At 35.0% G+C, this 27959-nt stretch overlaps 1 protein-coding gene across 1 annotated transcript; it reads left to right on the top strand.

Annotated features, from left to right (window-relative positions):
* Positions 1–10: 10 nt before the first annotated feature.
* Positions 11–27683, top strand: fws (four way stop). Its single transcript, XM_071586615.1, has 14 exons — positions 11–141; positions 259–488; positions 593–806; positions 1520–1662; positions 3178–3358; positions 5412–5681; positions 9593–9782; positions 15029–15286; positions 16042–16175; positions 16485–16779; positions 17549–17680; positions 23974–24082; positions 24328–24570; positions 27424–27683. Exons 1-14 carry the CDS (start codon positions 102–104, stop codon positions 27619–27621), a joined length of 2637 nt encoding a protein of 878 aa, XP_071442716.1. The 5' UTR covers positions 11–101; the 3' UTR covers positions 27622–27683.
* The last annotated feature ends 276 nt before the right edge of the window (positions 27684–27959 follow it).

The following is a 27959-nucleotide window of genomic DNA, read 5'->3' as shown; positions in this document are numbered from 1 at the left end:
GGCCAGACTGGCGGTAAATTTGTACAAGTGGCAGTTAAGTGTTGTTGTTGGATGGTATGAATATCCCGTTCGTCTGCTGTGTGGCTTAATTTTTTTAAAAAATGGGTGAAATCAATGTTTGGCAGAGATTAGAAGAGGATGGTTAGTAAAACTGAAATATAATCTTGTCTCGTATTCGTTTAAATAGCGATATTACCAGTTTTCATGAAGTAGTTCACTTTTAATCGTGAGATTTTCTCAATTCCTCTCTTTCTGTAGACTTTCTTCGAGTATTTATAGATGGTGAATTTGATGTAAAAAACAATGCGCAACATTTAACTAAAGGTATTGCTGTCCCTGACCAAATATCGAAATTATCTGAGGGAATAGCTCTCCTAGATCAAGAATTGAGGTTCCAGATAATGAACCATTATGAGGACCTGCTTTCCCATGCAACTTGGGTGGAAAAATTGGAAAGCGTATTAAATATTATGCAATCCCACATGCAGGTGAAAAATGTCCCCTAATTGACTGCCACAAGAAAATTGATATATGAGCCTCGATTCTGTATGCTAGCGTTTCCATTTATTGACTGGAACGTTTCTATTTGCAGAACCTAATGTCTTCAATAGAGCGCCTTCGTGCCCAAGTGGTGGAGCCCTATCGTCGTGTGGAGATTCAGACTTTAGTTCTTGGTAGATTACAGGAAACCTGCGACACATTACGCCGTATTTTTAGGGCTCTGTTACTATCTAAACGATTGCAATCCCATATTGCTGGCGGTACTCCCGAATTGATACGGGCTGCCCAATGCATTGGAGAAATTGGTTAGTAGTTAATCATATATTTTATCAATATTATACATTTTAAAAGTCATGAAGATCCTTGCAAAGATTTCGGTAGCGTTAAGCGGTACTGTTAGCAATGCTTCAATAGAACCTACTATGTGTTACGCATTTGAATTCTTAAGCAAAATTAATATGAAATCTTTAGTTACAAAGTAAGGATAATAATTTTAATGGATAAATATACCATCCCTGAATTATGAACACAAAATCTGTGTTTACAACTACTTGATTATTTTGTTAGAAGCCAGTACCTTGTCCTTGGTTTATCTTTAACAAATGTTTTTCACCCCCTGAAGATTACCCCTTTTAAAATGATATAATACTTATATGTCTTTCCCTGCCTTGGTGTAATTCATTCAACAATAAATTTCAGGTACCTTGCTTATCATTTCTTTTATCATTATGAAACCTTTGAACTTGAGTCCATTAAGAAGACCACTTGAATGTGAAATTCAACGCAAATACTACTCATTGATACCTCTGCTTTTCTAGAATTCCATTATATTTCTACAACTACATGTTTGTGCCTGTATTCCATTAAATTAATGGAGCTCATGAGCTTTAAGAATTAAAAGTTGTGACAATATTAATAGTTCTATAATAGGCTTAGTATATATTCAGTAGGTAATGTCCGACATTGGTTTCGGCGTATAAAATTATGATATCTTATAAGTGTCCGTAATTAATTGCAGAACAAGTTTGGGGAGAGTCAGATCTTTCTGGAATAGATATTGTGGATAAACAGCAAAGGGCCGCACGAATACAGAAATCAGATGTTGAGCGGCAAGCAAAATTTATGCTTGGGCAAGGACTTAAGTCTCAGAATGAATCACAGGTAAACATTTATTCGTATTTTCCAAATTATGCATTAACTATTTTTGTAAACTGACATTATGAAAATTAATGCTGAAGTGCCTCATTTGGAATGGTGCTGCTCGGCAACATGTGCTCCCGCATACCTGTGTGCAGAGAAATGTGGGTAATGTCATTGTCTGCTTAAAAGGGATTTTAATTCATTTGCATTTGCTCTGGATGTTAAGAATTAATGAATAAACTCCTCTTGTACTTAAGTGTACTTTGCAATGACTCTCGTGACCATTTTCCCAAGAAGTTCTAGGGTCCAAAAAATCTCAGCTTGGGTAAAGGTGAAGGTGTCCAGATGCACTATTTGAAATTATATGTAGGTCTTCTCGTCAGCGCTCTACCCAATGAACTACCACCTTCCCTTATCATATATTCAATGTAATTAATACTTGGTGAATTTATACCATCCAAAGGAATCTTTTTAATTGTATGTTGAAGGTGTGTGGAAAAAATTTTAAAGTCGCCTTTCATGCGGCTAATGTTTAATCATTGCAGATTGGTGAAAGGAATGATTGTTCATTTATTTCAATTTGTTATACTGCTATGATTTTGTTTACATAATGGCCCAATTGAGCAATTTCAATCATTCATTCACATTCATCGGACAGCTGAGTAGGCACTTTTCAATTTTTATGTTACTTGCTGGAATACCTCAACTTAGACCAACATATTGTGCAATAATATGAATTACTCTCTCCTGTTATGAGCTGTGATGAAAATGGTTTTTCATTGGTTGGCATGGTGTGTTTTAACATCATTTTTGCACAAACTTGATGACTTACCCTTCTTCTTGCCTTCTGGAGCGAGCACATTTAATAAGGGTGGCCAGTGACATTATCTGAAATCGAACCAGGACCATTTGGTACACAGCCCAGCACTCAACCCACTGTTTTACCATATTTCCTTATTATGTAGGTGTTTAAATTTATGAAGTATTATTTCTTGTGCATTCTTGTTTATACCTTAGGGTAAGGCAAAAGGGAAATACATATTTTCTTGTAAGTATTCTCTCTATCACAGTACATGTTCTACAATTAGATAAATTTAAATAGGCAGAATTTACTTTTTAGTGACCGTGTATTCTCCCCCCAAGCTCTCCTAAATTCCTACCTCCAACCTCATCATTGGGATTTGGAAAGTGATCTTCTATATATTTGTTTTTGTTTACTCACTCTATCCTTTTGTTATCAGATTTTAAGACACACCCTACCTGTATTCCTTGCCTTATCTTTCTCTCCTTCCTCCGAACACCTTCTCATTTCAACCATTATCTAAACCATACATTTCCATAACTACCGCAGGAGGGGAGATCTGTATAATAATGGTAGTACCTGAAGATAGGTAAAAAATAAAATCGATACAAAATTGTATCCAAAGAATGATGCACACTGGCTGAACACTAGTTAACCTTATCCATCACTTTCATGGTAAAAAATCCTCTTAAGAGAGGTTTGCTTCCTTTAATACCTTTTTTTTTAAAAATTAGGTTTGCACAGCATTGGAAGTGTATGCTCATCTTGGGCAACTTGGGCCTGCACTGCAGCAAGCAGCCGAGGGTGCGAAGCAAAAGATAGCAGCAGTAGTAAGAGACAGTCTGGATGTACGAAATTTTACGCAACCTTCCATTTCCTCATCACAAAGTGATTCTGCATCACGGGTATCTAAAGGTATACCTATTTTTTGTGCTAGGGAAGTGAACATTGAGAAAGGTGTCAATTTGGAATTTTTTGGAGCGGAATATTTCATTGAAAAAGGACACTTCTTATCCTTGTATATTATTTTCTGCATTTCTAAAATGTCTTCTATGCTGTAAGATATTTCAGTTTTTCTTTTGGAAATAACTTGGGACAAATAGAAAAGTTATTTTTTTCTTCTAGTTTTTCTACGCACAGTTAATGCCTCTATGATCCATTCAGATATTAAATTTCTAGAATGACAGTACATAATTACCAGATTTTTTTTGTAAATATGATAATTTTTCCCATCAACTCTGGATTAATTTCTTTTTGAGCCTCATGGGCCTATTTTTCAAAGCTACTAGTCAATTCACCAAGTTCCAAGATCTAGTAAATAATTACCTCATACAGACTTAATTTAAATGTTTTTAGCCCGGCTTTGTAAAATGACATGGAAGGCAAACCATGGTACCTTTCTCCTGAGTTTCATTATCTAAGAATTTGTGTTGCAATGTCTGAATGTAAGCAGAGGTTATATGCCTGATAATTCCTTGAAAAAAAGTCATAATTAATGTGATGGAAATGTTAATTTTTTATTACAATCCCAGAAGAAAATGATTATAATGGAATTTTTTTACTTGCTGGAGACTTAAAAATAAAGAGAGGTTAAAGTAAATGTTAATGAGGATCAATAAAATGGCATGAGAAATCCATAGAAAGTGTAGTTTATTATAAAGTTTAATAATAAAATAGGCGAATAGATGAAATATAGGGGCAATAAGGTAATAAAATAAAAATGTTTTCAGGAGTGAAACAGTAGAATAATTGAAAAAATAAGGCTGAAATTGTATCGCGTTTTTCAAAATCACCACAATTGAAAAATTTGCAATGATGTGGATGAGGTTGTTAAAGGCAAAAATAGATCCATCATTTGTGTTGTTTTCTTCCATTTTTGATTGAAAATGGTCATTTTTATATTATAAATTCTCATGAAGTAAATTCTCAAAAGTATTTGAAGTAGCAGGGCAGAAATGAAAAACAATGCAGTCTAAAATTTTATGTAACTTGTGATAGAGTGAAACATATAAAAAGAAAATTTCTGTTTTGTTGTAAATTTTTAGCTGTGCATTCAAAATTAGTTTGATACAATCATTAAAACTTCAAAAAGAAAGGGTTTTCAGGAAAATTTGGGAATATTGTTGATGGCAATAGTCTTTTCTTCCAGGAATCCTAGTGATATGTTTTCAATAATTTCTCCCCTCTTCCCATCACCAAAAATATTGGTACTGATATATTATAATGGTAATGTTCATGCATTGAAAATGGACAAAAAGGAAATACAGTTCAAAATACAAAATGCAATTTTAGATAGCTTTGAATTTTTGTAATTTTTATTTGCAATTCACCTCAGGGAATGAAGAAGTGAAAATGATGGACTTTAATGAAATGATGTACATTTCAGTGTGCCTACCCTTAGGGCAAGTGTCGAATTCGAGGGTGTCTTGGTTTGTAATGACAAGTGCTTCTTAGAGCAGGAAGGAGTTTTAACTCGCATTTGAAATGTAATGAGCTGTGGATGCTGTTTCATTTTTTTATGTAGTCATTAATGTTGAATTTGCTCATTTCAGATGTTATCTACTTATCATAGTGATGAAGCATAATTGTTTACTAGTGTTCATGAATTTTGTAGGGGTCGAGATGGTGCAGTGGCTATCAAACTGGCTTCCCACCCAGAGTGTCCGGGTTCAATTCCCGGCGGTGTTGAATATTTTTCAGTGGTATCTCGATCCCTACTTGAGGTGCTTTGTGGAGGGCACTTTGAGTGAGTATGTCATCCGTCGGATGGGACGTTAAACTGCGGACCCCTTGGCACCTTTTGTAAAGAGTAGGCAAATGCCGATGCCGGGTTTCTCCCCTCCCCTCATCCTTTCCTGTCCATTCCTAATGGCACAAATGACCTCAGCTGTCGGTCGCCTCCCCTATATTCTACTACTACTATTTTGTAATCTCCTGATCTTATAAAATTCATCATTCTTTTACAAAGGTGGTCCTGGAAGAGCTGTAATTCCAGCTGCAGGGAATGTTACTATTTTTAGAGCATCCCTTTGGTCCTCTTTGGAGAAGATGCTTCTGGAATCGATTCATAGTCAGTGCTGCCAAATCACTCTTCTTCATCGATGTGGAACTGCTGCATCAACTTCCTTATGTCGTTCTGGGCGACTTAAAGAAAAACCTCCTAATCCTTGCACTTTGGAGGAGTTTTGGAACTACACTGCATCCCTTTTGTCCCGAGAGCTTACCAGTGCAGCCAATAGTAAGCATTTTTTAAAAAGTTTATGAGTTTAATATTGGTACCTGGTGTTTATTTTATTTTTAGTATTTTAATTTAAACTTGCCCTAAATCCTAATCAGTAAAGTTGTTTTCAGATTGACATATCTATCAACTTTATGTAATAAGCTCTGCAATATATGATAAATTGAAAATAATTACTGACCGGCTTAACTGGCATGGATCTTGAGACAGACAATATTATGCATGCATAGATCATGAATGTTGATTTTTTACAGCATTATTATTAGGTTGGGAAGCAACTAATATTTAATCAGCTGGCAGTAATTTTAACGTTGTAATTTTTTTGGAAGGGTGAATGAACTTTTACTGTAAAGATATTATGAAGAATAAGCAAATAATTCATCAAAAGATGAATGAAAGATTTTCAACTGAAAAAATACTATAAAACCTTTTTATTTTTTCACTATTTTCATTTATCTGCTGGGGCCTTTCAATGACTTACCATTTCAATTTGAACCTGGTTTATATTATTTTAATTGTTGATATATTAAAAGTACACAAATTATGACATTACTTAAAAGTTTTAAAAAGTTCACTGTTTACTTAATTAATGCCGTTGGATGGATTGGAAAGTATAAATTACTGATGGTGATTTGGGAAATAATTTTTCAAATATAGGATAGGTTGGTGGGGATAAAAGTTATCACCATTGACTTCTTGGTTACCATGGTGCCCTTGCATGCATTATTTTGGACCCTCCTATCATTCCTTTCTTCGCATTATCTCAGAAAATTAGAATCAAGGAGTACTCTAGCAAGGTTTCATGATACAAGCAAATTTTCTATTGTTGCTTTTATAAGTGCCTCTATAATGGACAATCTGTATGTGTTCAAGCTCATTTAATTGGCTCTGTATTTATGATACAGGAGATAATAATTCATTTGGATTAGGGATAATTTACTGCGATATGATCAACCCAATCAATGTAATGGCATCGTCCTGCTTTATTCTGCTGCAGCATTTGATTTTTTTCAACTGTGTTCAACCCTTATTCATGGTGACATCCCTGTGTAACGGCACTCATAGTTAAGTAGCTCCTGAACCAAAGTGACATCATTCAAAAACTCCATTAGTAGGGAGTCCCCCTGACTGGATTTTACTTGCATCAATTTATGAACAGCTGTACTTGAATTCACTTTCCCTACAACTTGAGATTGTTTTTGCCCATGTTTATAGTTAGCCTCAGGACATGAATATTGGGTCAGTCAGCATGTAAGGTTTTAGAACAAACTTTTGCTATTTCACTTTGGTGTGTATCCTGAACTACATCCCTCAATAACATCATAGATTTATGAGTGCATAATTTCAGTATTCAGAGTATTTTTTTCCAAAACACTGTGGAAAAAGCTATTGAAGAGGTCTAATTTAATACAAAGAATCTATTGGGTTATAGGTGCACGAATTTTTATTCTATATAAAATGGGGAGTTTTCAAAATATGTAGCGAGTAATTTATTTCAAGCCACTGATCAGTGTAAAAATATCATTTGAAAACCAAAAGATTTGACCATAACTTTGTGGAAGTTAGTGGGTGAAAATAACTTTGTAGTATTCATTTCCATTGCATTTTTATATGCTCACAACTTTTACTTCAGCCTACAATTGTTCACATGAAGGCAACAATTCTATATTCAAATCTGAGTCTCGAGAATAAAGTATTTATTGTGGAAAAGAATTACTTGAAGTTATTTTTACCTAGTGGAAAAATTCTTATCAAATTCAAAATCCCTTTTTTAACAACCCCTTATTATGGTCATTCTTATCATGCCTGTTCTGGAAAAACAATTCTAAAACACTTCCAATTCCTCTCTAGTAATTTCATTTTTATTGGCGTGTTGGTTGTTCAATAATTCCTTTGAAACAATAGAAAAACATTATTTTGGATATATTTTTGTTATTTTTCTACATAATCACTTTTAGCTCAATACCCTTTCCTCTGGGTTCCCCCGACTTTTTTAATATGTCCAAAGGCAGCATTTCAGGAGGTCCTCAAAATAGGCATCTGTGTTGGCCATGACCTTCTTGTTTGACATGAATAGATTTCTGCCGAGCCATGTTTTCAAGATTGAGATTTGATAAAGTCACTTTAGGTCAAATCTAGTGAATGCAGTGAATGTTGTAATAATTCGAATGTTCATTCCATATTTTTCACCATCAAAAGTGCACAGGTCTCAATGGGAGAAAAAGTTTTTCTTTTCCAAATGAGGACATTTTTTTCTCGATTTCTTTGCTCAACCAGGTCAATATCAACATACAATACTCTCCAGTTATTGTTTGTCCTTTTTGTAATAGATGATTTTATATGAATCCTAAAAAACCGTGGCCATCATCTTGTCAGCTGATTTCCCCTTCTTTGGAACCAAAAAAATTGAGAGCACTGTGCTTTGTGATATGCCTTTGGTCTCAAATATTTAGCAAACTTTCACTCATCAATTACTCAAAACCACATGATGGATTTTTCAATCATTTCAGAGGAAGTCACTTCGCTGAATGTCCCAAACAATATCATTTGTGGATTTAGGGCCATGTTGAAACTTATGTACCTATTGGAAAGTAGTTGCGAACAGGAGCAGATGTGTCATGAACTTCATCTGACTCAGCTTTGATCTATTTTGATGTTAAGCCTTTATATAGAAGTGTTGTAATCACAGCATGAAATGCACCTTTTCTCAATTCTTTTAGTAAACTAAAGTTTGCTGTTTCAGTCGACTATAAATATGTAAACATGGGGTGGAATTGGCTGAAGCTTTAACCGCAGTCTGTTGAGATAGGGGGCTAATTAAAAGCAAACCTCTTCCGATACTATGAGTGCCATCCTTTGATTTTCTAAAGAATTATTGAACCACCCACATGACCGTTTATGGTTAAACCTGACTCACTGGATTAAGAAATTGATCCACCACATATTATTTGTTCATATTTTCTGTTACTAATTGGATGAATTCATCAGAAAAGTCCCTCAGTTAATGAAAACAAGGTGATATATTTTTGCCTTCATTCTTTGTCTAGGCTGGTTTCTCAAAAATGTCTTCATGAAATAATTCCAATGAAAAATCAAAAATATGGTCATTATATGCGTGTATGTTTATGACGATGTTTAAAATATCTGAATATTATTGAGTCATGCTTCTCTGCATGGAGTTCAAAGGATGAGGAGAATCTGAACACTTCATGCAAAAATGTAAGCAAGGAAGTAAAAAGATATTATTGAAAATTGTCCTAATTAATAGAGAACAAACTAAGACTACAGCGTGAAGCTACTCTAGCAGTAGAAATTAACACCCACATTTTCTCGAAGCAAATAAAAAAGTGAAATACATAATGTAATTATATATTTAGGATACCACCAAATGTGTGATTATAGTGGAAACAGAAAAATTTAACCAGAAGCTAGTTCCTTTGAACAAAATGGGTAATTAATTCCAAGTCAAGAAAGGGGAAAAAATTTACTGTATTCTGAAGAGAAATCCGTTAAAATTAACAATATATTTTTTATATTAGAACACATTACAAAAGTGTTATAACTTGGAAAAATAAAACAACTGATAATGTAATCAGAATATAAATAAGTCTCACAACCATAATAATGCACAAGTTAAACCTGACCGCACTATGTGAGAAAATGTGTGCAAATGAGATGACTAAAACAATCCTACAAGTTTGTATATATGCATGTAAAAAAGGTAGGCTGTTTTCAAGGATGATGTAGTGGATATTAGTTCCCTAGCATCTATTGGTGACACTTGGATCTGGGTGAAATTCCATGTGCCACTCATTTTGAACATATTCATTTCATGATGCTTCCATATTTATTTAAAATAGCATAAATTAAGTTGTATGCATGGTTAATAAAAATAAATAAAATCTGTTTAGGTTCAGCCTTTGTTAAGCAAGCCCTGGAAAATGAATACCCAAAATTTCTACGCCTGTATTTGGATTTATGGAGACGGCTCTGCCTTTTACAACAAACAAATGATCCTGCTCAGGATTTCCACCCAACTATATTCACTTCTGGTCATCCTTCAGGAGCATCAGAGTTAACAGCAAATGGAATTGAGTTAAAGTGAGTGAATTGCAAATCATTGGATAAAATATATATTTCAAGCATGCAAATATTTTTTATTGATTTCATCTGCCTGTGATGCATGCATTCTGTGTATAAACTTTAGAAGTGTGTAGAATTTGCAAATGCTGTTTCAATATGAAAAGACAGCATTTCCAAGTGTTGGGATTTTTTACATGAAATTTAAAGTTTTTTGATTTACTATATACATTTTTAATATTCATCTGAAAATTTAATTTTCCAATTTTCCATGTTAAAAAGAATGTTTTTTTCATTTTGACTTGGAATAATGTGCTCTTTCCCTTCAGTTCATACTCGCGCATTTTTGTGAACAAGTATGAGGTATATTCAAAAGGTTGCTGAACTTTTTGAATAGTGCGCCGCCAGTTGGTTTTTTTTAATCTGCTTGGAGCCATGGTATCCATGGAACCTTCCCAAACAACCACCTTCAACCACTTTGTTGATGTCTTATTTTGTTGTTAAGATATGATCGTTTATGTGGAGGGATGTTTGTGGAGTGCAACAAAAAAATTAGATCTGAAAAATAAGCTCTTTGAAGGAGCAGCATTGTTCTGTGAAATTCTATATGAAACACTACAAATCCTTAATGGAAATTTTTGAGTTGATTACCAAGGCTAATGTTATTGATGTTATGCTGCATATTATGAGTAGTTTACCCTGTTCAAAAAGAGGTGGCAATCATTGGGAGACCACGAGTATGCCGGAAGATCACAGCATTGACTGATGACCCCCACATTAGGAAAGTGAATGATCTTGTTTGCGAAAATCGACATTTGACTCTCAGGGAACTTGCAGAAAAGTGTGGCATATTGATTGATTTGTGCTATGAAATCCTGACTGAAAAATTGAGGATTTATAGAACACCGCCAAATTTGTTCCTCACCTGATGGCAGCTGACCAGAAACAACATCAAGTTCAAGTCTGTCAGGAACTGTTTGATCGAGCTAAAGAGGACAAAACCTTCTTACAAGGATGAAAGCCAGCTATAAATCATGGGTTTCTTGATATGACATCAAAATAAAAGTGCAATCTTCACAATGAATGGATGAAACATTCCCCCACTCCAAAAAAGCTCAACAAGTTTGCTTGAATGTGAAGGTGATGTTGACTATTTTTTTTATGCAAGGTGGTTATGCATCATGATTACCTACCTTAAGACCAGACAATCAACGCAGAGTACTCCCAGGGGTTATGAAAGGCCTAGGAGAGAGAATCAGGTAAAAACAGCGCAAACTTCAGATGAGCCGCAAAATGTTTTTTCACCATGACAATGCACTGGCCAATTTGTCTCTCAGAACTTATGAGTTTTTAACCAAAAACAAGACTGCTGCACTTCCCCACCCACCCTACACATCAGAATCATCCCATGAGAGCTTTCCCTGTTCCCCAAACTAAATACCCTGCTGAAATGAAAAAGATTTGCCACCATTCCAGAGATAGAAAAAAATTCAATGGATGAGCTTAGGAAGAGGCCTAAGAGATAGAGTGAGGCAAAAACGGTCCAAACTTTGGAGAAGTGGCAAGTTGTTTTTTCACCACGGCAACGTGTCGTCTCATTCATCTCTCAGAACTCATGAATTTTTCGCCAAACAAGACTTCTGTGCTTCCCCATGCATCCTATTCACCAGACCTGGCCCCATGTCACTTTTACCAGTACCCCACCCTGAGGAAAAAGATTTGACCCCATTACAGAGATTGAGAAAAATCTGATGGAGGAGCTTATGAGCATTCCGGAAGAAGCATTCCAGGACTGTTTCAAAAAGTGGAAACACCATTGAGATAAGTGCATATGCGGGGGAGGAGTCTACTTTGAAGGGGACCGTGACCAATAATTTCTCAGTGAAGTATTGTTTGTAATAAATAAAGTTCGGAAACTTTTTCAACGGACCTCGTAGCATAATAAAAATTGAAGAAATGAAATCTTAAAAAAAAGACTCATTTAAAAGATCAGGTTGTGGAATACAATTTTCACTATGCTACCAGAAATTATGTGTAAACATTTCTATCATTGATTTACTGATTTATTTTATAAAAAAGTGTGCATAAAAATTATTATTAAAATATTGTGGCCATTTATTTTTATATATGTATGATGTTAGTTAGTCTCACTACAATTCATTTGTACTGTTTTTTACTGTAGTAACTATATACGAGGGTCATCCGGAAAGTACTACCCGTTCGTGAAATAAAGACACAAAAGTAAATATTAACAAACATAAAAAATTTTATTTGAAAGAGGATACTTTAAACTACTTCTCAACATAATCTCCAAGCATATTAAGGCATTTGTCATAACGTGTGACAAGTTTCTGTATTCCTGCTGCATAGTCCTTCGCCGCCAGCTCATTGAGATACGCGAGGGACCCATCTTGCACAAATTTTTGCATAATGCAGATGGTGTTTAACAATTTCATGAACAATTGTTCGAGAAACATTGGGAAAATGCTCACAGATGTCATCAATTGTGACGCGCCGATCGTTCCTCACGAATTCGTCAACTGAGCTCACCAGTTGGTCTGTAATGACAGACGGTCTCCCCGAACGCTCATCGTCGTGTGTGTTCCCCCTCCCCATGTTGAAGTTGCGACACCACCGCCGAACAGACGACTCGTCCATTACATTGTCTCCATACACCTCCTTTAATTGGCGATGAATATCACATGGGCGAACGTTTCTTGCATTGAGGAATTTAATCACTGCCCTCACTTCACAACTGGCGGCGTTCTCAATTTTTTTAAACATTGTAAACAATCACAGAAACAACACAGGCAATGCTAGCGTCACGCAACTTGGCTCAGAGAAGGCAGACAAGCCACTGAAGCTATCTGACCTCGTCCAGCGGCTACTCGCGTCGTCAGCACTTCATGCGGCACGAACGGGTACTACTTTCCGGATGACCCTCGTATTATAGAAATTAAGCAAAATAGGGCTGGGCTGTGTAAATGCAGTCTAGCACTATTATACAATACTCCCCTTAGGAAAAATTTCCCAAGTTGAATCTACAAGAGATTTGTGACCTGCCATTTGGAACTGTTTCCATGTGTATAAAGTGCTTTTTTATTCAAGTTATATGGTGTTAAGTGGAAGAGGCAAAGTTAAGCCAGGTCAGAGAGGAAGGGAGTGATATTCGAATAAGAAAATATCCTATGTAGTTCCCATGTGGTAGCATTTCAGGGGTCGTTGCTCCGGAGCCATTATAGAAAATATTGCTGAGGCAATAATCAAGTCAATTTCCTTTTCCTCTATATTTCAAAATGGAGTTCATAGACCTTGTTAACTTTGTTCGAAGATATTTAAAGTTGATTTCTTTTTAACCAGCAATTATAGTAGTAACCCAGAGCATGGGGGAGAATGGTAATGGAGTGGAAGATTGAATGGGAGAGTTGACATGAAAATTAGGTCTGTCAGGTCTTTCACTGACAACTGCATGATAACCTTTTCCTGCTATCCTCTTTCTTTGTTGCTAGAATTTAAATTACTATCCCCTCCACCAATACAAATATTAGAAATGTTATCATAATTTTAAATACTATGAATTTTGAGTGTGCAAGCTACTTAAAGAGAGTATTTCCGGTTTTTTTTTATTCAAGCAAAAAACCAAACTTTGGAATTCTTGCCTCACAAGGATTCTGTGTGGTAACTCCTGTGGTGAGCAGCTATGGAAGATCCAAGTCTTCTGATGAGGGTAAAAAAAGAAACTTTGAACTTCCACATAGAGATTTAGTACTCCTCACAACCATGGTTTCAATGCTGCGCATTGTCATTAGTTGTTGCGCAGCATCGAAACCATGGTCGTGTGAAGTAGTAAATCTTTATGTGGAAGTGCAAAGTTTATTTTTTCACCCTCATCATGAAGGAATGTCACAAAGTTAAGCCTGAAACTCATATGTTTATCAAGTCTTCTGAGATTTACTCCACTTCAGGCAATATTGCTAGGGCGACAGTTTTGCTGGCATTGCAGTAAGCATCACTTCTGACCTGAAGACACTGACTGCAATGCCAGAGAAACTGTTGACCCAGCAATATAGATCAACATAGAGTATTTTCCAGAAAACTTTGATCTTCAGGACAAGAATTCCCTAATTTATGTTAGTCTAAGTTAAGATGCCAACCTAGGCTTTGCTAGATTTATGAATTATAGTAGTAAAAGAAATCATTTTTTATTTATATCACTTGTTTTGGCATGCATTTCCAATGAAAATCAAGGGTCCTATTAACTTGAAATTTTGAATTTGGCACCAATATAGTGAACAATATTTACTAAAATTTAAGATGGCACTAAATATGATGTTGGGGTTTTTGAGATGTCACTTAAGGAAAAAATCTCTTGAGGCACAAGAATGGTTTAGCAAAAAAACGTGTAAGTACACCTTATTAGCAGTGGTATTGAGTCACATTTCGTCAATTGTAATTGGGTCAGTGTACATTAGTTTATTAAAAAAAAGTAATGTCAATGGTGTGATGCTAATTTTAGGGAGGGAGAGGTGGAAATCTGTGACAACTTGTAATTTGTGTAACTTGGTGAAGAAAAGGGCCAGATAAGGTCATAAATATAATTTCATTTGAAATTAGTGCATATGTGTATGAAATTAATATCTGTGTCTGGATAAGATATTCTTTATGGATGAAAATATTTATGCATACTATGGGCACCCTCAGCTCCACCCAAGCTTTGTGATTTTTTGGGTACCTGATTTTCCTGGGAAATCATAACCGGTACAGGGAAAGGAACTGGCCCCCCTACCCTGATGTGTGAATTTCACTCGCCGTCAGGCTTAATACTGGGTGAACTCCACCATCACCTACCAAACTGACCTTCAAGTTAATTACTGTGTTTATGGTTTTACATATACAGCTGTACCTGATAGCTTCATTCATTTATTATGGGTGAAAAATGGTCTTCTTTTAACACAATAAATCATCATTGGTTGTTAAGTTTTAGATTTATTAAAGTAAATTTTTAATGCATATGGTGTCAAGAAAATTTTTATTTTCTTACATTTCTTTTATTGTGAATCTAAATCATGGTACAGTCTCATTTTTTGGTGAACTTTCACTCTGAAAATGATGTTATACTGTGTAAGATTTTAATTTGATAAATTTAGACAATTTGATAACACATCTTCTGGGAGGTTGATGCTTTTGTATATGTGTCTATGGTGAAATGCATGTCATATATTTTGGACACTTGTGCCTCACCTTCCAAAAACTTCCTTTGTCTTCAGGAGAGAGGTAGTTGAACCTTTTGAAACAGCTTACCTCACATCATCAATGTCCCGTCTCTATGACCCAGTAGAGGGTATGTTTGTTGGTGATGGTGCTGGGAGTAGCAAGGGAAGTGGAGTTGTCCTTCGAAGTGGAAGTGTTCCCCCTGGTGGCAATGGAGTTGGAGGAAGTGGACCAGCATCTGAGTCTCTAACTGGAGAGGCAGCAAATGTACCTGCCCAAGATAAGTTGGATTTGTTTGTTCGCACCATCACCAGGTGAATATAAAAATAATTTCCTTTTAAACGTTACCCTTGCATCACATGAATTCCATTGGTATTTAAGTATAGTAAAAACCATTAATGTTTCACAGTTAAATTTTAACAGCTCAAAGAAATGTTTGAGTGGTCTCACATTGTAGCAATAAAATAAAAAAAGATGAGCCTTCCATAGCCACTACAAATCACCTTTTTAAACTTTAATACACACTTCTACAGTGAATCATCGATTTATTTAATTATGATGTATATAATTCAAATATCAAGACCACAAGGATCAGAGTTTTTTTCATTAACTATAAGTTGTTTATGCTCCAAGGGGTGGTAATTAAATCATCAGGAATTTTATAATTCAAGTTAGCCCAGTTTCAACTAAATCTATCATTCCTCAACCTGGTTCTCCCTCTGTAAATTGTTTATTGTCAAAGTTTTGGATTATATATAATGCCATTCAGAAATAATGGTGATCTCAATAATGATATAAGGCTACAAATTCATTGAAAAAATACTTTTATGTGAATTTTATTCATTGTACTTTAATATTCAGTTAAAGCCAAGACTATGAGTGTTTCTCTGTATTCCATATTTCTCCTTCTGCAATTTAAGTTCATATTTTAATTGCATTTTCATGATCTCAAATCTTAGAATTAAACCATATACCTAAATGTTTTATAAGTTGTGAATTCAAGTGGTGCATGGCTAATATCAATTGAATTTCCTTTGATGCAATTAAATGATTTTTCTTATTTTTCTAGAGAACTCAGTGTTTCCTTAGTGGATGTTGTTCTGAGCCGAAAGGTATCAAAAAATGTGAAAAATGCATTGAAGTTGTTTTGTGTGAAATGTGAACAAACTGCTGCTCATGGAGCTTCAGCCACTCAAGTCATAGGTAGGAAAAATTATTCTTAAGTCTTGTCATACGCCATTAATAGGGGCAATTTATTGTGTTCTGCTGCTTTCCCTGTTCTCTGGAAACTGTCCTACAAGACATTGGCATTTTTGCCATTATCTGGATATTCCCTCCTTGAGTCTATTTATTAATTTTTCCCTCTTTTTTTTGTAAGTTAGCATGCTCTTGTGAATGGATTCATCACATCTTTGTCCAAAAAATAAAGTAACAGGAAAATGCTGCATTAAATTTTAACTAATACAGTTTATTTATTCATTGTTGATGAATGCATTTCATGTTAATTTGCAGAGGCTTTTACACCTGCTCAGAACTTAAATGCTACACTGGTAAACCTGTTATGTTACCTCAATGGTGAAGTGTACAGAGCAATTGCCAACATTGGAGGACCGCCAATAGCTACAAGTGCTGCTATGACTGTTCCTTCCTCCTCATCGGGACTTTTAGAGGAGGCATCTTCATTGGTTCTTGGTGCCCTCTCAGATTCCAAATCTCTGGCTGCCAATATTATTCAACCCCTTCTTGACTCAGTCTCAGAAGCAATCAAGGCCATATTATGCACCATGCATAATGAAGACTTTTCTGGGTAAGTTATGTCCGTAGCAGTCAGAAATTGGCTTGTCTTTATTTCCAAACATTTATATCAGTGAAGTGGGTCATGGTAGTCGAGGGGTAGAGCATAGGACTACCGACCGGAGGGCCAGGTTTTGATTACCTGGCATGCCTCTCTGAGCACCCTCAGCTCCACCCAAGCTGTGTGATTTTTCGGGTGCCAGATCTTTTTGGGAAACTATAACTGTCACAGGGAAAGGAACTGTCCCCCTAACCCTGATGTGTGAAGCCGCAAGGCATGTGAATTTCACATGCCTTGGGGCTTAATATTGGGTGAAATCTACCATCACCTTCCAAACCGACCCTTGTGTTGATTACTGTGTTTATGGTTTTATAACAGCAAAACCATGTTATTCTAAGAATAAAAAAGTATTGATATTATTTTTTATCTTTTCTGATCATCGGTAATTTTTAAAACAGTTATTGATAAGGATGTTGATTTAATCTTCATCCAGACTATAGATGAGACCTTAGTTATTTTTCTATTGACTTTAATATCATTTGATGAGTGCATTTCATTTTGTTTAATATTCTAAAAATGCTGTGAATGTGATTTTTACATGAAAATGGAACTTTTTAAAGATAATATCAATAGTGTAGAGTATATCCAGTGTACATGATTGCATTTTTTAGACACCAAACAGTTTGTTTTTCTGGATGCATTGAGATGAACCTAAATTATCCTAAATTCCGAGTTATTTCTAGATATTTTTAAATGTTAAACATTTGTTTCCTTTACACAGAGAAACTGTACCAGACAAAAAAAGAAATAGTCATGGAGCATCTCCTTATATGAAAGAACTTCAGAGATTTTTGTCTCGTGTGGCTTCGGATTATCTATCTAAATATAGCTGTCAGGAGCTGATTTTGGAATGGTAGGGTCTTTGTTCCATCATTATAACTATAATTCTTATTTGTATATTGTCATTAATATTAATGTCAAAATTATTTATCTATTCTTCGTATTCATTTTCATTAAGGATTGATAGGGAGAAAAAATAATTATTTGTAGTTCCTTTTTTCTGCTGCTTTCTTTTGCCAAATTCATGCATGTCATAAATATTTGAATACAGTATGGTTTATTTTTTGTCTTTTCAACCCATTTTAAAGTCATATTCACCTTATGGTATGATAGCACATTATGTGAAGAATGTATTCACTTGCAAATGTCTTGCAAAAAATGTCGTGGCTCTTTTACCCTTTCTAGAAATCAAATTTTTACCCTCCCATAGATTGTGTATTCCATGATGTGTGGGAATCACCACTATGATTAATCTGCATATTAGCCTTAAGCCATCAAGTAATTTTAAAGATTAGGTTCCATTTGCTTAAAGGTATTAAAAAGTGCAAAAACATTATTTTGTTAGTGTAGTTTATTTCTAGTAATTGTTTGCTCTTTTTGAATGCAACAACTGATAATAATACAGCCATAAACAGTTCACAACTAATGGCAGTTCACTTGAGAGAGCAACTATAGCTGTGATGTTGCACTCAGTAAAAAAAAAGTTATTAATTTTCCGCTGATAAACAACTAGGATAATGAGATAAGTGCTGGGTATTAATAATATTAGTAATCAATGGAAAGATTATTAGGAAAATATGCTTATCCTTCCCTTAAGCTAAGTCTAGTGGTATAAAGTTGTATTTTGAAGACAAAGACATGGCATCAAGCCTTCAGTCTTTGTAATTTTCTCTGAGTATTCATCCATTGACTCTTTATGGTATACAATGGAATGTTGCCTAATGAGCACTTCACATAGCAAGTAATTTGCATTACAAGCAAAATTGGTGATACCAAAAATACTCCATTAACCAGTGACTTATCTCATAACGAGTGATGAGGAGAGGGAATTTTTGGAATGATTGCGTGCCTGCTACTTCAGTTTGTGTTTAGCACTCGTTGGGCTAGCATCTTAGTGTTGCTAGTGATCACACAATTTTCCAAATGTGTGTTCAGACTAATTATCAGTCATTCTCTTGTGCGAAGTTAATTAATATTTTGTGTATAGTTTTAAAAATGACCCAGAAGAAAAATTTGGTGGAGGAAAGCCTCTAAAGAATAAAAATAAAAGTAGAAGTGAAAAGTGAAGTAATTGAAATTTGGGAACAAAGTATGAACATGGCTGATCTAGTCACACATCAACAATTTCCATTTTCTTCAAGCACAAGGACAAAATTAAGGAGATAGATGCTTCACAGGGAGTGATTAGAATATCTATGTAATGGGCACGTATTCTTAAAGATGATGAAAGGTTACTTCCCATATGGATAAAGGAAAAGTAATTGCAAATTTACAATATTAATTATAAAATCATTTGTGAGAAGTGGAAAGTGATTTTCACTGGCCTTGTTGGAAGATGTCTGGATCATTAACAGCTGAAGAAGTATTTAAATGGGAGCCATGCGTGGTTTGAGAAGTTTACGGTAACAGCTGAAGTAGTGTTCAAAGGGAGCCGTTTTTGGTGTGAGAAGTTTACGAGAAGTACCAGTATCCACAGTGTTGTGAGGCATGGTGAAGCAGCAAACTGTGAGTTGAAGGCAGCAGAGAACTTCTTCAGTGATTTCAAGAAACTCAGTGATTCTGAAGGTTACCATCCCCAAAAGGTTTTTAATTCTGACAACATGGGTCTCTTCTGGAAGAAGATTCCAAAGCAAACCTATATTTCTACACGTAGCAAGAGAAGAGAATGCATTGCCCAGCTACAAGCCAATGAAAGGCCATCTCTTACTGTGCAAATGCAAGGGGCGAATTGGAGATTTAATCCCTGCTTGCTTACCATCCAGAAAGTCCACGAGCCTTCAAGAACTGCTAAGTTCAAAACAACAGGATAAATGTAAGGGGTGGACCACGGGAAACTATTACATCGTACCATGCTACAGAGTCAATGTCTTAATAAGGAAGTGGTCATGTTTGCTAGAAATTTATTTAATGATAATTCTGAGTGGCATTTTTACACAATTTTGAAGTGTCGGCAAAAGCAAAAGTATCTAGACAGCTATCTAGGAAAAAGGAATGATGTATGTTTCATAAATAATTAACTATCCATTTTAATTCTTTTTTGCTGTTACAAATTTAATTCACATTCCTAATTACTTCTTTCCGCGATAGAAGAAAAGGTTAATATGATCCACGATCATAAATATTGTATGTATAATTTTTTTAAATAAATGTTGTGTATAATTTATTTTTTTCAGCATGGATTACATTATCCTATTTTAAATTAATTTATATCCAAAATGCTGTTTCACTAAACAAGCCTCATGCTTTAGAAGAAATATGCGGACCGTATTATGCTTGTATAATGAGGTTCCACTGTAGTTTCATCTACACCAATTATTTTTGGTTCATTGTGCTATGAAGTTTAAGATTCTAATATATATTGCCTTATTTTAATGGGGGACCTGTAGTCCAGAGATAGAGAGTTGGACTACTCACCAGAGGGTCCAAGTTTGATTTCGGGACATGCCTCTCTTGGCACCTCAGTTCCACCTAAGCTGGACAATTTTTCAGTTACCAGATCTTCCTGGGAAACCATACCTGGCACAGGGAAAGGAACTAGCCCTGCTACCCTGATGTGTCAATTTCACCTGCCATTGGGCTTAGTATTGGGTGAACCATCACTACCAAACTGACCTTCAGGTTAATTACTGTGTTTATGGTTTTTTTATACCGACCTTCATATATCGTATTTCCTGGTCCATAAGGTACATTCTTTACTCCAAAATATTCAGTAAACCCGGCCTGCATCTTATGGGCCAGGGCATGCAGGTATGACTTCTTCCTTCTCAGTCACTAGAGGAGATTCGCTGTGAAAAATATTTACTGTTAAGTATTTTTTCCCTCCTCAGGCATAGGAAATAGTTGTTTTGGTTGCAAATTGTGTTGATTAGTGTTTTGAGCCAGTAATAATCAGTGAAGCTTGAATACTTCCTAAACAATTCCTATATAAACTGTGATTACATACAGCGTAGAGCATTTATTTTCATCTTGCATGTGGTGCTACTGCAAAACTTAGAGACATTGGGCTAATGGGGTTGTAGCCCACTGCGCAAGCATCTATCTCTTGTGGTAAACTTGGAATATATTGGTACTTGACTGTAAGGACTCGTACTATGGTTGTGCCATTCAATGTGTAATACGTTCCTTTCTATTCAGTGTGCAAATCTGCTTTTATACACAGAAACTAAGTGTTGCATAAAGAGTTAAAATTAGAATAATCTCATGAGATTTAAAGAGAGAAGATTGTCATGCGGTATTACATATAAACTTGAAGCCATGAATTATGCTTCAGGACATTGACACAGGGCAGCTGAAAGGCATTTTGGGACACTGACTGAGGAGATAATATGAAAATGGAGGAAGTGTAAAATTTAGTGAATGCAGACAGGAGATTAAAAATGATGTTAATGTGCTCCTAAATGGCCAAAGCTTGAGGACCATGTTGAGAACTGGGGACTAAATTATAGAAATAATGGGATAATCTGTAAAAAAAAGAAACGTAACATCAAAAGAACAAAAACTGCCCCTTGAATACGAAAGAAATGGAATAGAATTCCACGAATATAGGTGGTCTTCTGAAGAAATTGTCTTTGTTAGTGTGCAATCAATTTAAGGTCCAGAATACAAAGTCATAAAAAAGCTGTGCCACTTATCAGAAGATGCATCTAGCTGTGATTCCTGGTGGATTGACTTCTCAAGTGCAACCTCTGGACGTTTCATCCAATAAACCATTCTAGGGATATATGCAAGAGTGGATCAAGGAGATTGAGACATCAACTCCTGATGTCCCAAAAACTGGAAGAATGAAACAGCTGTTGCTTTCTAGTGTTTATGAGTGGGTGAAAGTCAAAAGTGAGACTATTATAAAGTCTTTTAACTGATATAGAATTAGCAATGGGCTAGATGTATATGAATATAACATTGTGTATAAAGAAAGTGACAACTCCGGTGAAAATAATTGTGTTTACAATTTAAGCAGCAGTGATGATGATTTTTTTTGGATTCTATGATGAATAAACTTTTATATAGTCGCTAATATTTAAAATACAAAAAATCCATTTCTTTGTTTAATGTGTTAACATCACAATACTTTGATCCCCTTTGGTCTGATCCAAGGATTTTTTTGTAAAATCTAACATGAAAAAATCACGGTGCATCTTATGGGCTGAGAAATATGGTATGCTTCCTCTTCAATAGCTCTCCTCTTTACTTGGATGTGGCCATAAGTCTTTGAGGGTTCTTCTCCATGAAACAGCTGTGGAATCCCGTTAGTTTCACCTGCATCACTCCTTTGTTGTCCGAAAGTACTACCTGATTCAGTTGTAGGTTGATTGCATTGAAAATGAAATGTTGAAGGTAACACTGCTATGAGCCCAGCTGAGAGGGGACTAAATATGTCTCTAGGGTTGAGAGTGTGATTTTCTCGATTAGTGATATCTTTAAGCTCATAAAACCTACTTTTTTGAGCACTATATGACTTTAAGTTACCTAATATGAAGATTGAACATTATTGAATATTCAACCTATGCAGGAAATAAAATTTTATTTCTAGAAAAGATAAAAAGTGGTATAACCTAATTTTTACCCAAATTTTCTATGTGTTTGCATATATTGTAAGCATATTTCATTTGTTATTTAATGTCAACTATGTGTAATAACCTCAATTTATATTTCGTCTTGTTCCTAATATAAATCAAATGAACTTATTTAAGTTAACTTTGAATAATGATGCCATATTTCAATTGCAGTTAATTGACCATATAAATTGTTCTGTGTGGTCAAATTGATGGTTTACGAAGCTACCAGGTAGGTTAGTGATGTTGCGTTGAATGTACTGAAAAATTTGTTTCTTCTTCAATGTTAATAAACAAAGACCCTCAGGAATGGCATAGGGTTCATTAAAATTTTGCCAAAACAAATCTGCATCCTTTTGCCTACTTTGCAAACCTATAGGTGTTGCTATAATCGATCAGTCACCAAAAATCACAATCAAGATCAAGCTGCAAGCCAAAAATAAGTGCCAGGTCACAAAAAATAGTATCAGCTCTCAAATATCAGGGTCAGTTGTCTCAGTTCAAGACTAATTACCCTAGTAAAAGATATTTTTTTAATCTTCTATTCTGAAGGCCCAAGGTAACTGCTAATCATCTCATTAAAGATATATTGAAAATTTACCTCACACAAAGATCCCTAAAATTTGGGTAACCACAGTGCAAAGCTAACTGGTAAATATCAGGGTTCATTATTACAATTTAGGATAGCTTCCTGTAAGAAAAGCTTGTTAAAAAGGTGCCTTGACCTGCAATATTATTAACTGTTGCTAATGCAAATAGTAATTAAAAAGGTAGTCAGAGAGGCAAAAGTTATTATTTTCTGAACTATCTCAAAGGCTCAACATACCTCGTTAACAAAAGTTAAAGGAATAGTAATGCTGTCCTCCAACCAACCTCCTAATATTGTTGCTGAGGGCATGTTTTTTAAATATGCTCTAGCCACATATATGTATTTCAATTCTTGAGTGTATAGTTTCATTTTTGAGACATGTAAATAATTCTCAAGCTTGAGTTTTCTGTCTGTTGAATGGGTTGTGCAGTACTAGTCCTTGGAAATTTCTTTCAGTAAAGTGCTTATTCATAGTGATTTTCAACACAGACACTTAGTTATTTCTTGTAAAATTTATTTATTCATAGCCTAGGTGTCAGCAAAAATTAACCTATCGTATTATCATGATTTACTTTTAAACATTCGCTGTGAATTAATAAATATTGTTTGTGGAATAGCCAAGTGTTTATATTTCATATCACCATGAATTGATTTTGCAAAGGCACTTCTGAGATGACAGATACATTAAAGGCCAATGCAGTGCCAATTTCTCTCATTTTTCTTTTCAACATTCCCTCTCTCTATAACTAAAAAAGGTACTGAATGGTGCCATACTATTTGTGCACCAAAAAGATTTTGCCTATTTGAGAATTTAACGTGCCTATAACAATTAACATATTGATACAACTTAATGAAGTTGATGTACTACTAAATCCAATCATGCTGTCATAACCATAAATGTACTGGAAAGTTCTTGGTACTATGTAAAATGATTGCTGGTAGGTGCATTAATTCTTTAAAGAATCAAACTGAAATTTTACCATGCCTTGACACTTTCTGTTTCAGTATCCAGCCTGTAGTTGAAAGATGTTTGGACTTATTCATGAGGCATGCCTGTCTTGTTCGTCCAGTGGGTGCAGGAGGTAGAATAAAGCTGGCTTCTGATTTCACTCAGGTAAAAACAGGTTAAAAATATAAACTATATGCTCTAGTTCTGATGAAGATATCTTTGATTGTAACAACTGTTGACGAGCTGTTTTGCATTGAGCCAATAGAACCTAACATTCATGAATAATGCCTGAATGTATTCCTTTGCATGTATGTATATAATCTTGACCATTCAACTTACTTGCCAATACTTATCTAATAAATGTGTCACCAAGTATGCTGGAATCCCTGTAATTACATTTATTTTCAAAGGTGGAGGTTGCTGTGGAGCCACTTCTGACCTCTGGCTTTGAACCTCAAAGAAGAGATCTCTCCACGATTGAGGCAAACTATCCACATATATTCCATACACTCCGTTCTTTGCGTCCAATTATACTGTCAGCAGAAATACCAAAAATTGAGGAACTTACAAATCCTGACTCTCCAGTTCCACCAAGTCTGGTGATGTTCTCACTTTTTGCTCGAGGCCCTACTGAATTGCTTTCACCATATGAGGTTAGTCAATAATTTATGCCCTGTGACTTCTTTTCAGTGCAATTCCTTTTACAAATCATGTTTATACTTGACTCAAATGCTATTTCATAGAAAACCCAGGTAATATTTCAACTTTTTAATTTGTAGTGAATATATGGTGCACAATAAAGAAAGCAATTTTGACCCATTACTCGGGAGTATCTATTAATTTTGCAATGGGGGAAAAGAAAGTGTGCAGAAGTAAATTTCGGTCGAGTCTTTGATAATGGTTACTGAAATTTTTCCATATGATGTCATTTTATTGGTAAACCTGGATGACTGAAGTATATTGCACCTGAATTTGTTTAGGATATTGTAGTGACACTACAATTTTCAAAAGAAACTAAAATAAATTTAAAATGAGTATGCAATTATTTAGGTTAAGTTACATGAGTTTACCATTAAATATGTACATGATAAACAATGATAATGTAAAGTGATGACCACTTACATGAAAACACATAGCATGAAATACCTGTTAACACAAAATGCAGACATAGTCCATTCTAACCCGTAAAGCTTTGTAAATTAGTGGCTATCTAATTCTCTTTTATGTTGGAAAGTTTTAATTCCTCAACTTAGTATTAAGTATTATTATTAGTATTATTACAGTAGTAGTAGTAACTTAGTAGTAGTGGCTATTCAAACACCAACATGGGTTTAGAACGGGATACTCGTGTGAAACGCAGCTTTTGGGATTAAGTCAATACATCGGCGACGCAATAGACGAAGGAAAGGAAGTGGATGCAGTCATTGTCGATTTTTCGGCAGCTTTTGACCGAGTGCCTCACGATAAATTATTGTTAAAGTTGGATTCGTTACCATTGGACTTGAGGGTAAAACAATGGATAAAAAATTTTCTCAGAGGCAGAACTCAAAAAGTAAAATTAGGGGATACATTTTCAAATGAGGTGAGCGTATTAGCAGGAGTTCCACAAGGTAGTGTTCTTGGGCCATTACTCTTCCTAATTTACGTAAACGATCTACCAAACAATTTACATTCCCAAATAAGACTCTTTGCTGATGACTGCATTATATACAGACGGATAGAACATGTAAATGACCACGTAATATTACAAAATGACATCGATCGCCTTGGTGACTGGGTTACAAATAATAATATGGGCATCAATATAAGTAAAAGTAAGCATATAAAATTTTCAAATAAAAAGAATGCAGAAAAGGAAATTTACACCCTCTTTGGAGAAAGAATCCCATGTACTAGTCAATGCAAATATTTAGGCATTTATTTAACTAGGGATCTTGGGTGGGGAGTCCAAGTAGATAATTTGACACGGAAGGCATTTAAAGTATTGCATTGGGTGATGAGAAATTTAAAAGGAAGTAGCTTAGCCACAAAAGAAAAAGCATATAAGGCACTGGTTATCCCTATCCTAGAATACTCCTCCATAGTATGGGATCCATATGAGGTGGGACATATTAAAAAGATAGAAAAAGTTCAAAGAAAGGCAGCAAGATATGTACTCGGAAGGTTCAAAAGAACAGATAGTGTCATGGATATGTTAGATGTACTGAAATGGGAGAGTTTGAAAAATAGAAGAAAAAGGAGTAGGTTAGGCGCGATGTATAGAATTGTTAAAAAGGACGAAGCGTGGGAAGATTTATGGCAAGGGATAGAAAAGCCTAACTTTAAGGGAAAAAACGACCATAGCCACAAAATAAAAATAAGGACTCAAAAAACCAATAAGAAAAAATACTCTTTTTTAAATAGAACCATTATTGATTGGAACCAGCTGCCTGGAGGTTTGTTTGAGCCCTTTCCATGCAATTTTAGAAGTTTTAAGTTGAAATGTAAAGTAGCCACTGGGTAATAAACTTCACTGTAGTTTTGAAAATATTGTTTGTGTGTGATGTGGACGGCATTTTGTATGTGGTGTGGAAGTTTGTTTGTATGTGATGTGGAAGTGTCATTATGTAAAAATATTTTGTCTCTTATCGGTTTTTATGTGTTGGTATGTAATTTTCGTTGTTAGTAGTTATCTTTGACTGAACCTGACCGTTGCCACCAGGAAATTTGCCTAATTGCAACGTAATTGTGTAAATGTAAATGTAAACTTCTTCAAAAATTCATAAACAATGGGAAAAGAGCCATAATCATTATTTGTGTAAAATTTGAAAGTGTGATATGTGGATAAAGAATATTATATGGGAATTGAGAACTCTTGATGAGAACAATGCTTCCTTTATTTGTGAGATAAGTTTGTTTTGTTGTAGTCCATTATGTATGCAGGGTCTACAAAAATGGAAGTGCACTTGGAACTAAGCTATACACATCAACTTCATTTTCTTTTACTTTATTTATACTCACTGACCTAATATCTTTACCATTTAGTTATTCTAAGTATTTTTTCCAAATGTCCTTTGTCCCTTCTGCTTCAACTAATTATATCTCTGTCTCATGTGGTTTGATTTTCCTTTATTACTTCCTGATAATTCTTTCTATTTCATGAAATGGGCACACATTTCAACCTGTCTCTGTTAACTGTTCATATACTTCTGCTTTCTGACCACATATCTTTCACCATATTAGTTTCTTGTCATTGTTTATCATCTCTTTGTACTGTCTTCCTCCTAATTCTGTATTTACATTCTTCCATTTCCTTCTCTCATCTATCTTCCCATTATGCTTTCTGTAAACCATGACTTTTCTCTCTAATTGCTAATTCTTCTATATACCTCTCTTGTTTCATTGATGTCTTTCACGATGTCATTTTAAGATGTTCCCACTTCCTCTACTGTGCTGATCTCTTGGGCCTCAAATAAATAATTACTCGGGAGTCAATTGAAAATAATTTTGTTTTTTTATTTGCACAGAGCATGAACTGGTCAGTTGAGCGGCTGTCTAGATGGCTGGATACACATGTGTCAGAGAGGGAGCAGCTGGAAATTGCTCGTGGCTCCCTAGAGCGGTATGAGAGTGAAGTGCGTCAGCGTGGGGAGAAACAGTTTCATCCTGTCTATCCCATAATGGTGGCTGTTTTGCAAGAAGGGGTGGCAAAAAGTAATATATAGTGAATGAACATGTAAAATATTACAAGTCTTTATACAAATCAGTTTTCATGCATATGTGAATGTTTAACGTGTATATAAATAAAAATAATTTCATATAAAATTTATTCTTATTATTTTACTTTTTATCCAACTCTTTCCCCATTAAAATCCCTTAATTCAAATTACATTGGTGTTAAATACATTTTGAAAATACATAATGTGTTTTTTTACTTTACTTGCTACTAGGTAATAAATTGGCATAGTTAAAGGTTTTAAATTAGTCGCAATATGTTAGGCACTACGCACAATTGCTTTATGCTCTGATGAGTTGATTCTAGATAACCTGGTTTGAATAATCT

This window comes from Hetaerina americana, unplaced genomic scaffold (assembly GCF_022747635.1).
Source record: "Hetaerina americana unplaced genomic scaffold, ioHetAmer1.1.p SCAF_24, whole genome shotgun sequence".
In the NCBI taxonomy this organism is placed as follows: domain Eukaryota; kingdom Metazoa; phylum Arthropoda; class Insecta; order Odonata; family Calopterygidae; genus Hetaerina; species Hetaerina americana.
The sequence above is the reverse complement of the archived record's forward strand: the minus strand, read 5'-3'. Positions and strand labels throughout refer to the sequence as shown.